Source organism: Anabrus simplex, chromosome 1 (genome assembly GCF_040414725.1).
Source record: "Anabrus simplex isolate iqAnaSimp1 chromosome 1, ASM4041472v1, whole genome shotgun sequence".
NCBI classification, from domain to species: Eukaryota; Metazoa; Arthropoda; class Insecta; order Orthoptera; family Tettigoniidae; genus Anabrus; species Anabrus simplex.
Window position 1 is genome coordinate 1,687,339,810 of NC_090265.1, and position 14,109 is coordinate 1,687,353,918.

Consider the following 14,109-nt stretch of genomic DNA (forward strand, 5'->3'; position numbering starts at 1 on the left):
ACGCGCAGGTCGCCTACGGGAGTCAACTAGAAAGACCTGCACCTGGCGAGCCGAACCCGTCCTGGGATATCCCGGCACTAAAAGCCATACGACATTTCATTTTCCAAATTAGAACTCGCAGCCCGTGTGTGTTGTATTTATGTGATGTGTATTTTGTGCAGCCATTTCAGGGAATAGAGATAAATGATTAGATGCGATTTACTATTACCCGCATCCACTTGAGATTCTCCTCCTCTGCCACCCGTTTTAAGAAGTTGAGAATGATGGGGATTAGGGTGCTCAGAGGTATGTTTATGCCTAGTGACTTCAATATGTCTTCGGCTGTGTTGGTCTTCTGAGCTGGAGATTCTCGTGGGAGTTGTGGCTGGGGTGGTGGGTTTGGGGCTGTGTTAGTGGTGGTGGACTCGGTCTGGGTAGCGGATACTTTGTGTGTGATCCTAGTTACCGTGCGCTGACTGCGAGGGGTGGAGCAGGCGGCGGGTTCTTCCTCTGGTTCCTGCTCGGGTTCCCTGGGCGTGGTCTTTGAGTCCCTTTTGTTGCGTTTAGTTTGTGGGTTGGTCCTGCTTTGGTTGTTTGAGGCTGGGTTTCTGTTGCCCGAGGTTTGGGGCGAGGGGTTTGGTTGAGTTTGAGCCTCGGGGTGTTTGTTTTCTCTTGTCTATTTTGTGTCTTGCCTCGGCTTGAGGGGCCTGTTCCATTAGCAGGGCCTCGGTTTCCTGGTTGGCCAGGTTTACCTGATGGGCCTGGTAGGCTAGGGGAGACTTTGTTGCCAGAAGGGCATTTTTGAGCCTCAGGGCGGCCACGCTGTTGTTCTCTTGCGCCCTTCGGTCTCTTAGCTCTGAGGGAGCTTTCGTATTCCATGCGGCTCGGCCATTCATTGTAGTTGGCCGCGTGTTTCACCTCGCAGTTACAACATTTAACGTACTTCCTGTCTCCGCCATTCCGGCAGTAACGGGAGGAGTGGGGCCCAGCGCACCACCTGCATCTGTGGCTAAGCTTACAACCCACTTAGGAGTGACCGAACCTTTGGCACACCCTACACTGGGTACACGTGGCTTTAGGCCGGTAAGGCTCAACCTTTACAGCCATGCTTAGGACGGTGTACAGACTCTCCATCTTTTCCACACCCGACTGGTCCGATAGCGTGACAAGGTAAAGTGGGGCTTGTTTCCTCCTCTCCCTTGTTCGCATCCGCTGTATACCCAGGACTGGGATTTACTCAGCCGAAATGGCGTCTGAAATCTCGTTGGGCGTGTACTTGTTTACGCGGGTTCTGAGTACATGTCTCTTCGTGCTCCCGTAGTTGAGCAGTGTGTACTGAATTTCTTGCTCGTCATGTGTGATAGTTGCCAGGTGATAGCTTTTTCCTGAGTATAATATCAGCTGGACAGCATCGTGTGAATCCCTCCTGGGCTTTACGAACTTATAGTTCCTTTCGCTGTGTGGGAGGTACTTGAGCAGCGCAGACTCAATTTTCATTAGGTAGTTGGAGTATATGGTGATGGGATGATTTCTCATGTTGTTGTGGCGTTTCTTGGGTTGCTGTACTGTTGAGTTGAGTGACCCTTCAGAGCGGACAGAGGCGTTATGATGATCGTTATTCTGGGTTTCCTTACCCTGCTTATGCTCCCTTTGGCGTGTCCTTCTGTTCTTGACTTCTACATAGCGCCCCTGCTGGCTCTCCGGTTCGGGGGCCGTAGCCTGCGGGGTGGGCGTTTGAGCTCCGGTACAGCCCTGCCCTCCTCCTTCTCAGATGTTTCGTTGGTCTGGGTGACGAGACACTCATCTATTACCAGCCTCGAATTGTCTGAGTTGGAGTCCGTGGCTGAGCCGTTCCGGTCTATAGCCTCGAACGAGTCCTCTAACTCCTCCCCTTGGGAGAGGTCCGGCTCATCAGGGCGTTGCCCCGGTTCCCGTTCGCTCTCCTGTGCCACGTACCACTCTGTTCCGCTTTCCCTGTGCAGCGCACTTCTAGTTTGGGGCTCTGCTATGATACTGGCCGGCCAGCTAGGTACTGCTTGCACTGGTATGTGCGTCCCTGAGGTCATGGTTGTGGTGGGGGTTGTGCGTGTTGTGGTGGTTGTGACTGTAAATGTTGTGGGTGTTCGCGCCATGCTTGCAATGTATCGCTCTGTGAGATGGATATTCTGCTCCAGGTATATTGCCTGCCCGTCGGGTGAAGTACCCGATGCCAGGTTTGCTATACCTGTCCGCAGTGATTTATCCGATCTCGTGCGGCGTTCAGTGTGCGATAGGGCCTGCCCGTTATGCGGTACACTCCCCGTGCGTGCCGCAGTACTGCCGTCTACGCACGTGGCGCTTAACGGTGTCCTTGAAGAATGGGGGTATCCGGCATAGTGGCCTTTCACACTTTTAGGGACTCGGCTGTGGAGCCGATGACCGAGGAATTGTGTTCGGTGAGGGAGGGGAAGTGACACTCTGAAAAGAGCGTTGCGGCGCTGGTGTGGGTGGCTACCAGCTCTTGGGGTCCCTGTAGCTCGTGAGAACGCTGTGAAAACAGCGCTTCTTTCACGGCCGGCGATATGACGCCCGTTACTTGGGCAGAGTGCTGTGATAACAGCTGCTCCGCCCTAGCGGCCATCTCTGGAAGTTCTCGGCGATCGAAGTTTGTCTGTGAGGTCCCAGGCTCATTGACAAATTGCTCTTTCGAAAGATTGTTCTTTTGGAAAGAATGAGCCTGGTCCTGTGTGTGTAGTTGTGGAGATGAGCTAAAAAGAACTAGTGAACGCGGGGTGATCCGACACGAACGGGCCCCTGGGTCACAGCAATCCCTGACAAACCCTAGGCACCGAGAAGCGGTAGCCGGTTGGGACGAGTGTGTGTCTATCTCGAAGTTCTTACAGGTCTCGTAGTTGGGCGAGCAGCGCATAGCACTACCTGCAGCCGTTGAGAGGAGAGAGAGAGAGAGAGAGAGAGCGCGCGGAGCGAGAGGCACGTATGTACTTTCACTTCCACAGTCGAGCTCGTCCTCGATTAGGCGGCCGTTTTTTTTTACGGGGGGGCCCCGTAGCCCGCTCCCCCGCCGTGAACATCGACTCAATCTACATGGCCTCCGACATGCTATTAATTTCTAAGTACACTGACTGACAGAGCAAATGCAACACCAAGAAGGAGTGTTCAGAACTTTATGCCAATTGCAGGATAGACTGACGTCACTGAGGTATGCTCATGATGTGAAATGCGCCGCTGTACTGCGCACGTAGCGAACGATAAATGGGACACGGCGTTGGCGAATGGCCCACTTCGTACCGTGATTTCGCAGCCGACAGTCATTGTAGAACGTGTTGTCGTGTGCCACAGGACACGTGTATAGCTAAGAATGCCAGGCCGCCGTCAACGGAGGCATTTCCAGCAGACAGACGACTTTACGAGGGGTATGGTGATCGGGCTGAGAAGGGCAGGTTGGTCGCTTCGTCAAATCGCAGCCGATACTCATAGGGATGTGTCCACGGTGCAGCGCCTGTGGCGAAGATGGTTGGCGCAGGGACATGTGGCACGTGCGAGGGGTCCAGGCGCAGCCCGAGTGACGTCAGCACGCGAGGATCGGCACATCCGCCGCCAAGCGGTGGCAGCCCCGCACGCCACGTCAACCGCCATTCTTCAGCATGTGCAAGACACCCTGGCTGTTCCAATATCGACCAGAACAATTTCCCGTCGATTGGTTGAAGGAGGCCTGCACTCCCGGCGTCCGCTCAGAAGACTACCATTGACTCCACAGCATAGACGTGCACGCCTGGCATGGTGCCGGGCTAGAGCGACTTGGATGAGGGAATGGCGGAACGTCGTGTTCTCCGATGAGTCACGCTTCTGTTCTGTCAGTGATAGTCACCGCCGACGAGTGTGGCGTCGGCGTGGAGAAAGGTCAAATCCGGCAGTAACTGTGGAGCGCCCTACCGCTAGACAACGCGGCATCATGGTTTGGGGCGCTATTGCGTATGATTCCACGTCACCTCTAGTGCGTATTCAAGGCACGTTAAATGCCCACCGCTACGTGCAGCATGTGCTGCGGCCGGTGGCACTCCCGTACCTTCAGGGGCTGCCCAATGCTCTGTTTCAGCAGGATATTGCCCGCCCACACACTGCTCGCATCTCCCAACAGGCTCTACGAGGTGTACAGATGCTTCCGTGGCCAGCGTACTCTCCGGATCTCTCACCAATCGAAGACGTGTGGGATCTCATTGGACGCCGTTTGCAAACTCTGCCCCAGCCTCGTACGGACGACCAACTGTGGCAAATGGTTGACAGACAATGGAGAACCATCCGCACTCTTATTGACTGTGTACCTCGACGTGTTTCTGCGTGCATCGCCGCTCGCGGTGGTCCTACATGCTACTGAGTCGATGCCGTGCGCATTGTGTAACCTGCATATCGGTTTGAAATAAACATCAATTATTCATCCGTGCCGTCTCTGTTTTTTCCCCAACTTTCATCCCTTTCGAACCACTCCTCCTTGGTGTTGCATTGTCACTGTCAGTCAGTGTAGAAAAGAGATAGCTGGGTGGAGTGGGAAGTGATACAAGGAGTATCTGCCTGTTTCCATGTCAGACACGTTACCAGGCGAGATTGTGTTAGGTATATGGTGTTGAAGTATGGTATTGAAGGGCCAGGGAAAACCACATAGGCAGAAAGAAGAAAGAGCCTACGTGTAAAACCTGACTTCTTTTGATAGCACATGCAAGGATGTGGGCTGGAGATAGACCAGAGGTTGTGTTAGTTAGGAATATGTGTCATGCAAACATAACCAATCCCTTGCCATTTTCTGTTATTAAGGGGATCAGTCCTTCTTGTCACTGCCTGGTGCGGCTCAGGTCTGCTAGCGTCTGGGCTCTGGGCCGCAGGTTCGTCCCATTGCCCAGCAGCCAGCAGTCCCTGGTGCCAAGTCTCCTTTTGGAGAGGGGGGAATTAAAGCCAAGCCTTACATAATGCAAGGGGCTATCTTCTTCCGCCTGTCGATGTCCCTGTATGCGGTATTGTTGGAACACACTTGTCTCTGCAACAATTTGTACATACATACATTTAAAACTTTAGAGTGCGGGCCGCTCTCTTCCGCTCTCGTGTCCTGTAAAACAAGTACATCATATAATTAAATGATATTATCAGGGGTGGGTTATCTGTCCACTCCCTTGTCGCTGGCAGGGGCGGGGGTGGATTGGGTCGTCCCTTATTATGGCTGAGTTGCCTTCGTCATGATGTATTTCTTATCTCAATCCTCCCTCGCTTGATTACCTGTGGTGGCTAGATCTGTAACATAACATAACATACTAATAATCTAGGATGTAGGTGAACAGGTATATACATATATACAGGTGTTGCAGTGTGGTGTGTGGGCGTAATGTTAAGTGGAGCGGTGTAGTGAGTTGGTGTCAGCTTAAGAGGGGGAGCGGCTTTGGGCCCCCGGCCTCCTAACCCTGTGGCTGAACAGAATGTGCTTCGGCGTGGGGTATTTGGTGTATAGATCGACGTCGTAGCGTCCTATTCCACGGACTAGTGGGTTGATCTTATTACCCCATGATTTAGTGTACATTCGGAGTGTTTGCTTTCGTATGTGTCGGCCTGAAAGCGCTCTCCTTAAATAGCTCCGCAGGGGAAAGTTCTAGACTACATTAGAACCCAGAGCGCTAATAGGCTGAATTTCCATACTCACTCCCGGATACTGATTGGTTAGAAAACATAGTTACAGACATGTGATAGGTAGATCATATTAAGTATTGGCAACTTTAGCACATAAAAACAATAACCAATAAAAAGGTTTACCAACTACAACAAATTAAATTTCTCTGGCTTTAAAACTGGTATTTGGCCTACCAGAGATCGCTGGAAAATAGGTGCCAGAGACATCTAACCATCGGAGAATAAAGTTTTAGAAGCTCTGATTTCACAATCGCTGTCAGAGATGTCCATAGTGGAGACGGCGCACAGTTTAAATAACCGGGAAAGGTGTACCCTTGATACAAAAGGAGTATATGAATTTCCTTTTTCGACTCTATCATTCTCCTGAAAATGTCACACCACTTTTCGTTTACCCTTGCCATCTCTGCTTGAACTTCAACATCAAATTCATTTCAATTAGATTTCTTCTAATTTTGTGAAGTACGCATGCTGTACCCTGACCAGGGTTCATGACATCCTGGTTTTTATGGAACAGTACCGTATTTTTGCTAAATGTCATGCGTCTCGGGCGATTCCTTTACTTTTATCCGTTACATCAGAGGTGATGGTATACAGTAATATTATCTCTTAGAGAATGTATCATCCTAGCAGCTAGAAGAGTTGATTACCTTCCCCTGTGGGTTGGCAGGTAGAATAACATCCACGGTTGTCGTAAGAGGCAACTAAAAGGGTTCGCAGGGGCCCTCAAATTGGTATTTTGTGTTGGGGACCAGGAGCCCTTATCTGAGTCCTGGAATTGCTTCCACTTACTTGAGACGGGCTCCTCACTTTAATCTGTCGTATCCGACCTCCCTTGGTCAACCCTTGTTCTTTTCCGACCCCGACAATATTAGATGTCGCGGTCTAGGCAATCTTTCATTCACGCCATTGTCTTTCTTTGGCCGATACCTTCATTTTTCGAAGTGTTGGACTCCTTCGATTTTCCCTCTAATTAGTGTTGCCCAGTTGTAGGCCTACTGCTTATGCCACCACCAGTTAATTATTTCAGTTTATACAGGGTGAAGACGAACTTCACCAGCAAACTTTCGGAGGTTACCTTCTGAGTATATTAGTTTAAGGGATCCCGTGGCTCATTACAGAGTAATAATAATATAATTAAGATTTATTCGGTTTGTTACCCCAATAATTCTTGTTTCTGTGAAAATACCTTCATATCAGTGAAAAGGCCTGTAATATGCAATAACTAAGACGTAAAACACAAAACACAGAGTAATGCAACAACCCTCAGGAGAAATACGAACACTTTTGCCACAGTGTGTTCAATCTGTTCTGTCATTGTACTGTACAGTACAGTACAGTACGGAGGAAATGCAGAACTGTTCCCTTGCAGGTATTGTTCAAAATATCGACCACCATGATCACGGCACCGTTGGCTTCCGGCACGTTAAAGAACTCCTGCGGGACAAAATTCCGACACCCAGCGTTTGTCAATGCAGTAGATGTACATGGCAACTGGTGGCAAACAAACCAAACGAAATACAATTACTCTGCAACAAGCCACCCTTATACCAATATACTCTGAAGGTATCCCTGAACAATCTCCGAAAGATTGTCGGTGGGGTTCGGCACACTCTGTATATTATATCTCTGTAATACTGTGTTTGTAAACTGAAATTTCTTATCAAATGTATCCTCTACAAGTTGCTACTTATGTCTTTGCTAGGAATCTCCATGGGACATTCACCAGGTTGGACCTCGGATAAAGGAAGGCAGTCCACCTTTGCCTTTAGGGGTATTTGTGAAGACTGAGGAATGCCAGGTAAGACCACACACTGAGTTCTTTAAAGTATTTAAGTCTTACACCTTCTCCCTAGTCCCATGTATAGCCACCCTCTTACTCCGAGTTCAGCTTCCAACGTTACGGTATATGTATTAAACCATACGCCATCTCCCTAGTCCTATTAGTACAATGTATAGTCGCCATCTTGTTCCGACTTCAGTTTCCAACTTTATGCTCCTATGAATAAAGCACGTGTATTAAGCTTTACACCATCTCCCTAGTCCCATTAGTACAATGTATGTAACCGCCATCTTATTCCAAGCTCAGCTCCAAAAACTCCTTGCCTAGTTAGATTAAGCCTGCACTTTTAGCCAGGGTGTAGGGAAGGGCAACCGGTTAGATTAACACCTGGTCAGCGTAAGGTTAATCCTGAAATTTCAGCTAGGGTGTAGGGATGGGCAACTGGTTAGGTTAACGCCTGGTCAGCGTAAAGTTAAGCCTGAACTTTTAGCCAGGGTGTGAGTTAGATTAGGTTAAGTTAACGCCTATCAGCGTGAGGTTTAGTTAGCACTCTTACCTAACGTGTAAATTTATGCCCCAGCTAGTGTAAGGAAGGGCAATCGGTTATGTTAACGCCTGGTCAGCGTGAGGTTAAGCCTACACTCTTAGTCATTTAACATCATGTAAGGTTAAGCCTGCTCTGTTATGCGGTTAGCCATGGCATCGAACTTAAGTCTGTAAGTTTAACGCCCTTAGGCCTGGGGTGGAGCCCGGGATTTGTGAGATTACGCCTGGACACGTAGCCAGCGTAAGGTCATGTGAGGTTAAGAGTGCGCTCTTAGCCAACTGCCCTACTTTTCAAGTAGGGTCATGTGAGGTTAAGCATGCACACTTGTTAACACATTCCGTGAGGCGGAGGCCTTTCCCAGGGGCCTGAAGCGGAGGCGGTTCCAGAACTCTCCAATTATATATACCAATGTTGTTAATATGATTCTTATTCAGTGTATGGCTTTTAGAGTCGGGTATCTCCGAGTACGTGTTCGACTCGCTTCGTGCAGGCCTTTCCATTTAACTTCCGTGGGCAACCTGCGCGTCTAGACAAAAGTTTTACAATGAGTTGACAAATGGGAACAGCTGTGTACGTTATAAAGATGGCTTTGCGCTGAGACACTTCGTTCCAACCTAGTTGCCTGCAGCATACCATAATTCTTAGCAACCCAGATTCCCATGCACCTATTCTCCCGTCATCAGGAGAAGCGAAACTGATGTAAACAAAGAACACCATGTATCTATTATCCCCGATCTCCACGTTGATTGAGAATCGCCGAGCTACTTCCGAACACATGGCAAGAGCCACGTGGTGTTGTCTATGAACTATCATGACCTCGTCTAATTGATGCGATTACATCAGACTGCTACCGGATGCCACTGATGACAACATGTAAATAGTAATGTAACTGAATTCGTGTCCTCGTCCCGAGGTGGAGCAGCTCTTTTCAGGCACACTCCCAACGGAGATAAGCAGCATGTACCATTTCAACCACATAACAGTCCTTCTGGCATTCCTAAATTTCTGTCAGTACCGCGAATCGACTCCTGGCCCCTGAGGACGGCAGCTAATAAGACTAACCGTTACTCTACGCAGGCGGACAGCATGTAGATGAAATGCCATGGCGATATGGGTTACTAGGCAAATTATATTCACTGTCCGCTAGGAATAATCAACATGCGAATGACAAATCACATCTGGATGTTAACATCTCAGAAATGGAAAGAATTACGGAAGGTTGAAGGATTTGAAATTATGCCCAAAACGCAAATATGTAATACATTATTCACAACAGCACATATAAGAAAAAAATCACACTTCTAATCACTAGCACTATCACTATCAGCCATATTCAATCGTTTTTACGATGTGGCCTCTTTATGTCCGAAGTAAGGTAGGTTTTCATGAGGTCTCTCCATCTGGGACGGTCTTGAGCGATGTTCTGCCAATTGATCCCAGTAATCTTCCGGATGTCTTTATCCCATCGGTCCGGTGGTCTTCCCCTAGGTCTCGGATGATCTTTCGGACTCCACTCAAGCACAAGCTTTGTCCACCTACCATCAGTTCTCCGAGCAACATGGCCTGCCCACGGCCATTTTAGGGTAAACACCCTTTCTAAAATGTCCACCTTTGCCTTTAGGGGTATTTGTGAAGACTGAGGAATGCCAGGTAAGACCGCACACTGAGTTCTTTAAAGTATTGAGTCTTACACCTCCTTCCTTGTCCCATGTATAGCCACCATCTTACTCCGAGTTTAGCTTCCAACGTTACGGCATACAGTAGAGTCTCGATTATCCGACCTAAACGGGACCTGGACTACGTCGGATCACCGAAAATGTCGGATAATACAGAATAACTTTGAAAATGAACTGAAACAGGAAGGCTATACGCTAGTACTAAAACGACATGTTTTACGGTACTCTATTTATTGAATTATAAATTCAATTCTACAGTACATGCAGTATTGAACGAAAAAATTCCAGATGTCAGAAACTTTTCTCCACAGATATTAAGCTGCCTAATGCCGTGGCGTTCTTTTCCACCGATCAAGCCACCCATCACTGGCAGGAAAATTAGGGTCCCTTTCATTAAACTCCTTCTGGAAATACTCAGCTTTTTCCTGCAGAATGGGGCCAGATATTGGCAGGCCCTTTTCCCGGTGTTGAGATAACCAAAGAAATAGTGCTTCACTTACTTTTCCGTACTCACATTTTTTCATTGTTTTTCTCTGCTCTGGTAGAGCACCACTTTTCAACTTCTTCCCTCTGTTTTTTCCAGTCTCCCACTGCAACACATCCAACACCATAATCTGAAGCCACATCATGAAGAATTTCCCCTTTGTCCAGTATCTTTAATGCACTCAACTTGTCTTCCATAAAAACAATCACTTTCTTCCATTTACTCGCTATACTCACAGAGGATATGAAAACTATAACATCCGCACCCAACCAATACTACAATGAACAATGACTGAAGACTCACTGCACCTGTCCTTGAGAAAAAAAAAGCGGTCCTACCACCAGCGGTCAGACCAGTGTTTGTCCTATGGTCGCACTCTCCACACCGCATGTGTCTGAATTAAGTCTACCAGTGTCGGATAACACGGAATGTCGGATAAGCGAAGGTCGGATGAGCGAGACTCTACTGTATGTATTAAACCTTACGCCATCTCCCTAGTCCTATAAGTACAACGTGTAGTCGCCATCTTGTTCCGACTTCAGCTTCCAACGTTATGCCCCTATGAGTGACACTTCTAATATTTCAATAAAACTAAATTATAAAAGGGGAATATAGTTTTTAAAAGACAATATTTAAGAAAAATATTAAAGTACTTTATTTAATTAGAATCCAATAAAGGACGAACTCCTTCCAAGTCGGGTTCCTCTCTTTTCTGTTTCTCACTGCTGCTCGTATCATTCAAATTAATGACAAGACTGTCGACTGTCATATCGCGGGGAACTTCCGACTCCCAGATTCTCACCTCTTCCACCACAAGTGATGAATAAAGGCACGTCACATTTCAGCTGTTACAATCACCAGAGCCTCACTGATGTCCTGATTACTACGAATTTTAAAGGTTGTATTATTATGCACCACATATCTTTTTACCATACTACTGTACACACCAACTCAGTGGGGTAAAACTTCCGTTGAGCCTTCCCCAACGAACGATCTCATAGAGGTTAGAGATGCAAAATGTCTGGTCTACCATGAAAGCATGCGTCTCCAGCACTTTTCAGTTTGAATTGCTTGCTTATATTAATGACAATGAATAAAAATGTGTTCTTACAATTTTTTCTCACTTAAATGATTTGCGAAATTATATTTTGGTCATTTTGCATGTAGGATCGCATTATGCCATGACCTGGCTAAAGTACCACGTCGATGTCTCCGCACAGGTGTTCTACGGTAGCATCAACCAATATACGCTAACATGAGCACGTACTCATGCTTACAACGGGACTGGTTTTCTCGATGACGGCAGTATAGAATGACTGGTTGCTCCAATTGCTGTGTCAGTTTGTGCAGAGATGTCGGTGCGGACAGTAGCTGCTGCGGCTTACATCCTGTTCAAATGGCAGAGGAAACGCGTTCGGAGAAAAGTGTGGTGACGACAGATGTTTTTAAACAGCGATGAATCTCGCAGTGAATTTTTAATAAACTTGTTTCCGATGACAAGTGCGTGTTCATAAACTTTATTCGTATGAGTAAAGAGGATTTCGATTGACCTTATGAACAAAGTAGCTCGATTTATTTCAAAATCTGGTAACGCTCTTCTTCTTCTTCTTCTCCTTCTTCGTGTATCTTCTACTTTTATCGATTTTGGCCAGCTGTGGACCACGTAAATAACTCCTCATGATTTAAATTTTCTTTGGCGTCAGTACTCCTTCATCCTCCTGCTTGCTGCTTCTTTCCTTTCAGCCGTCCATTGTTGTTTCTTCTTGGTCGCTTTTTCTGGCTCTAGGAAACCCTTAAATGTGTGTAACTTTTTTCTGAAGGTGGGTCTGTTGTGGATGTCTTGATGTGTGATGTTCATTTATTGCAAATCCTTCTTCGTGTTAACAAACCATTTTTCATAAGTGCTGCCTTTCCTATTCGGCTTACTGAAGTGGTTAAAGATTTTCTTAGCAAGTCTGTCATCAGGCATTCTTGAAATTCCAGAATATTTAACTCTTCGCTTCCGAATAGCATCTGAAATTCTACTGCATCTTTTATACATTTCTTTGTTACTGCCTAATCGATATGTGTCAGTACATTTCTTTGGACCGAGGATTTTCCTTAGAGTCTTTCTTTCCTTCTTCTCAATTTCTTCCTGTCTTTCCTGGTTGTTAATCCCAGGCATTCTGAAGCATACAAGCACTCTGGTTGAATTACTGCCTGATAGTGGCGTAGTTTTGTCACAATAGAGATCGCTTTCTTGTTGTATGTGTTTTTTGTAAGGTGGAATGCAAGCTCCATTTTTCTGGCTCTCTCGCGGTTTGCTTCTTTATCAAGCCCATTAGGTTGTATAATCTCACCAAGGTATTTGAATTTAACAACTTTATCTATCTTATCATTGTTTGTTGTTACTATGTATCTTGGGGCTTCTTTAATGTTGGTCATGAAATGTGTCTTTTCAAATGATATCTGCAGGCCGGTTTTCGTGTATCATTGGAAGATTGTTTCCAAGTTTTACTTGACATTTTTCTGTTCCTTAACCGAGCAACCACACTTCAAATGTATTTCTTCCCACAACTTCACCTTCTTCCTGTTTCTGAACACACCAACGTGGGACGCGGGAAGCGGGAGCGGGAGCGAAACCTGCAATCCCGCGGTCGCTGCGGAGTTCGTCTTTGTCTTCACACCGGAGCGGGAAACAGTAGTGTCTGATGAGGAAGTGCTTCTGCTTCTAGCAGTTGCTGAGGGTGATTAATTATTATTGTTAATTACTACTACTTAGTTTATCGCAGTTATTTCTGGTGTTATTTCTGTGACCCTAGGTTGTCCAGCAATCAAACTGCTTTAATAGACAGACTCTTCTCAAAAACGTTTTAGTTTCAGGCACGAAAACAAATGCGCGTGATCTCAGTAGAAGGGAGCCATAGTACGATGACATGTCGGGAATAAGTAGGGAATGAAGTACTGTAGAAAAATCAGTTTAAATTTGGAAAAGAAAAATTCAAATAAGCCTCGGATTTAACGGAGCCTCGGATTTCTAAGACTCTATTGCACGTATTTTTCCTTCTGATTTATGGCTACTGGAGATTCCTATTCTAATTGGTCACGGTTTCCGGGTGTATTGACAACAGTTGGTGCTATTGTGCGAGATGATTGCCAAGGTATTTGTGACAGAATGCAAGGAATATACATGCCAGAACCATTAACTTTAACATGGATAGAAACAGCTCAAGGATATTACAGAATGTGACAATTCCCAATCTGTATTGGTTTTATCGATACTATAAAATGTCCGAGGAAGAGTGGATCAAATTATTTTTGTTACCTGAAGAAATTCTCTATTGTGCTTTTATCAGTTCTTCGTCCAGATTACACGTTCCTATGTGTGGATATCAGAGGGTACAAAAAAAACCCAGCGGTGGTGGTATTTTCCAGAACTCTGTAATGGGACAACGGTTAGAAGCGGGTGCTCTTGGTGTTCCGAAAGACAAAAATCTTCGTGGACAGAATGTGCCTGCGCTTTATTTCGTAATCGGCGACGAAGCGTTTCCCCTGAAAGGGAGCTTAATGAGACCGTTTCCATACTGAAGACAAGCGCAAAGAAAATTACAACTATCGACTGTGTAGCTGTAGAGCAAGAAGGGTCGTAGAAAATGCCTCGACAAACTAGCACAGAAATGAAGAATTTATTACAGACCCATTATATTAATGTGGACACAACTAACGTTATTGATAGAACAACGTTTATTCTGCACAACTGCCTGACAGAAAATTCATCATATTACGAAGATTTAGATCCACCGGAATCAGAACTCGAAGCCTTAAAAAATGTTGACAATATGCACGACGTGCACCCGGTGTAACTTTCGCTGATCGTGAGAAATTTGTGGACTTCTTTGGCATGCAGCCGGTCTCGTGGTGTAGGGGTAGCGTGCCTGCCTCATACTCGGAGGCCCTGGGTTGGATTCCCGGCCAGGTTAGGGATGTTACCTGG

General features: G+C 46.6%; 1 protein-coding gene across 2 annotated transcripts in view; it reads left to right on the top strand.

Annotated features, from left to right (window-relative positions):
• LOC137502418 (gastrula zinc finger protein XlCGF57.1-like) overlaps positions 1–14,109 on the top strand; it is a 61,590-nt gene that overhangs the window by 31,580 nt on the left and 15,901 nt on the right. For both annotated transcript variants that reach the window (XM_068229510.1, XM_068229504.1), the window contains exon 3: positions 7,352–7,447. In XM_068229510.1, coding sequence (XP_068085611.1) covers positions 7,352–7,447 — 96 coding nt within the window. The remainder of the gene's footprint in view (positions 1–7,351; positions 7,448–14,109) is intronic.